The sequence below is a fragment of the Tupaia chinensis genome, unplaced genomic scaffold (assembly GCF_000334495.1).
Source record: "Tupaia chinensis unplaced genomic scaffold, TupChi_1.0 Scaffold000377_2, whole genome shotgun sequence".
NCBI classification, from domain to species: Eukaryota; Metazoa; Chordata; class Mammalia; order Scandentia; family Tupaiidae; genus Tupaia; species Tupaia belangeri.
The window spans coordinates 3,428,376-3,429,058 of NW_006159876.1; the positions used below are offsets into that span (position 1 = coordinate 3,428,376).

Sequence of the window (683 nt, forward strand, 5' to 3'; positions counted from 1 at the left end):
CGGGGCCTGCCGCTGCACCCCGGGCTGGACCGGACTCTTCTGCACACAGCGTAAGCCCCGCCTCCGGCTCCCAGCCACTCAGTCCCATACTGCGGCCTGCTGGCTGCTGTGGGAATCGTCAGGGCCTGCTGGGATGGCCTCAGGCTGGGACTGGGCCAGGACTTCCCCCTCACTGCTAGGGAGAGTGGGGAGCTCTGCAGGGGAGCCCCAGGGCCTGACTGCACTTGGGGATTGGTAGGCCCAAGGTCCTGGAAGGTCAGAGCTCTAAGCCGCCCAAGCAATCAGACCAGACCCTCCTTGGACAGTGGGGAGGAGCAGTCTGCTGCCCCACAGGAAGGCCCCTCTGTCACCCCTAGGCGGCCCCTTCAGCGTGGAGATGGCTCCAGTGTGGGCCCACAAGCCTTCACCCCACGCTCAGCAGGGGAGCAGACAGAAGACAGGTCCACCGCGGTTGTCCCCACCATGCAGCAGCCCGTGACTTGGGGTCCTGTTTCTCCAGGCTGCCCGGCGGCATTTTTCGGGAAGGACTGTGGGCGCGTGTGTCAGTGTCAGAATGGCGCCAGCTGCGACCACGTCAGCGGCGAGTGCACCTGCCGCACAGGCTTCACCGGGAGACACTGTGAGCAGAGTAAGTCGCTGACCCCGGCCTCGGCCTCTCCCGGGGGCCCCACCCCCCCCACCAC

The 683-nt window shown here is 66.9% G+C and overlaps 1 protein-coding gene across 1 annotated transcript in view; it reads left to right on the forward strand.

Annotated features, from left to right (window-relative positions):
- The window catches only part of MEGF11 (multiple EGF like domains 11), a 273,906-nt gene that overhangs the window by 253,675 nt on the left and 19,548 nt on the right, over positions 1-683 (forward strand). Inside the window, exon 19 of the mRNA XM_027773823.1 lies at positions 500-628. Within this exon, the coding sequence (XP_027629624.1) occupies positions 500-628 (129 nt within the window). The remainder of the gene's footprint in view (positions 1-499; positions 629-683) is intronic.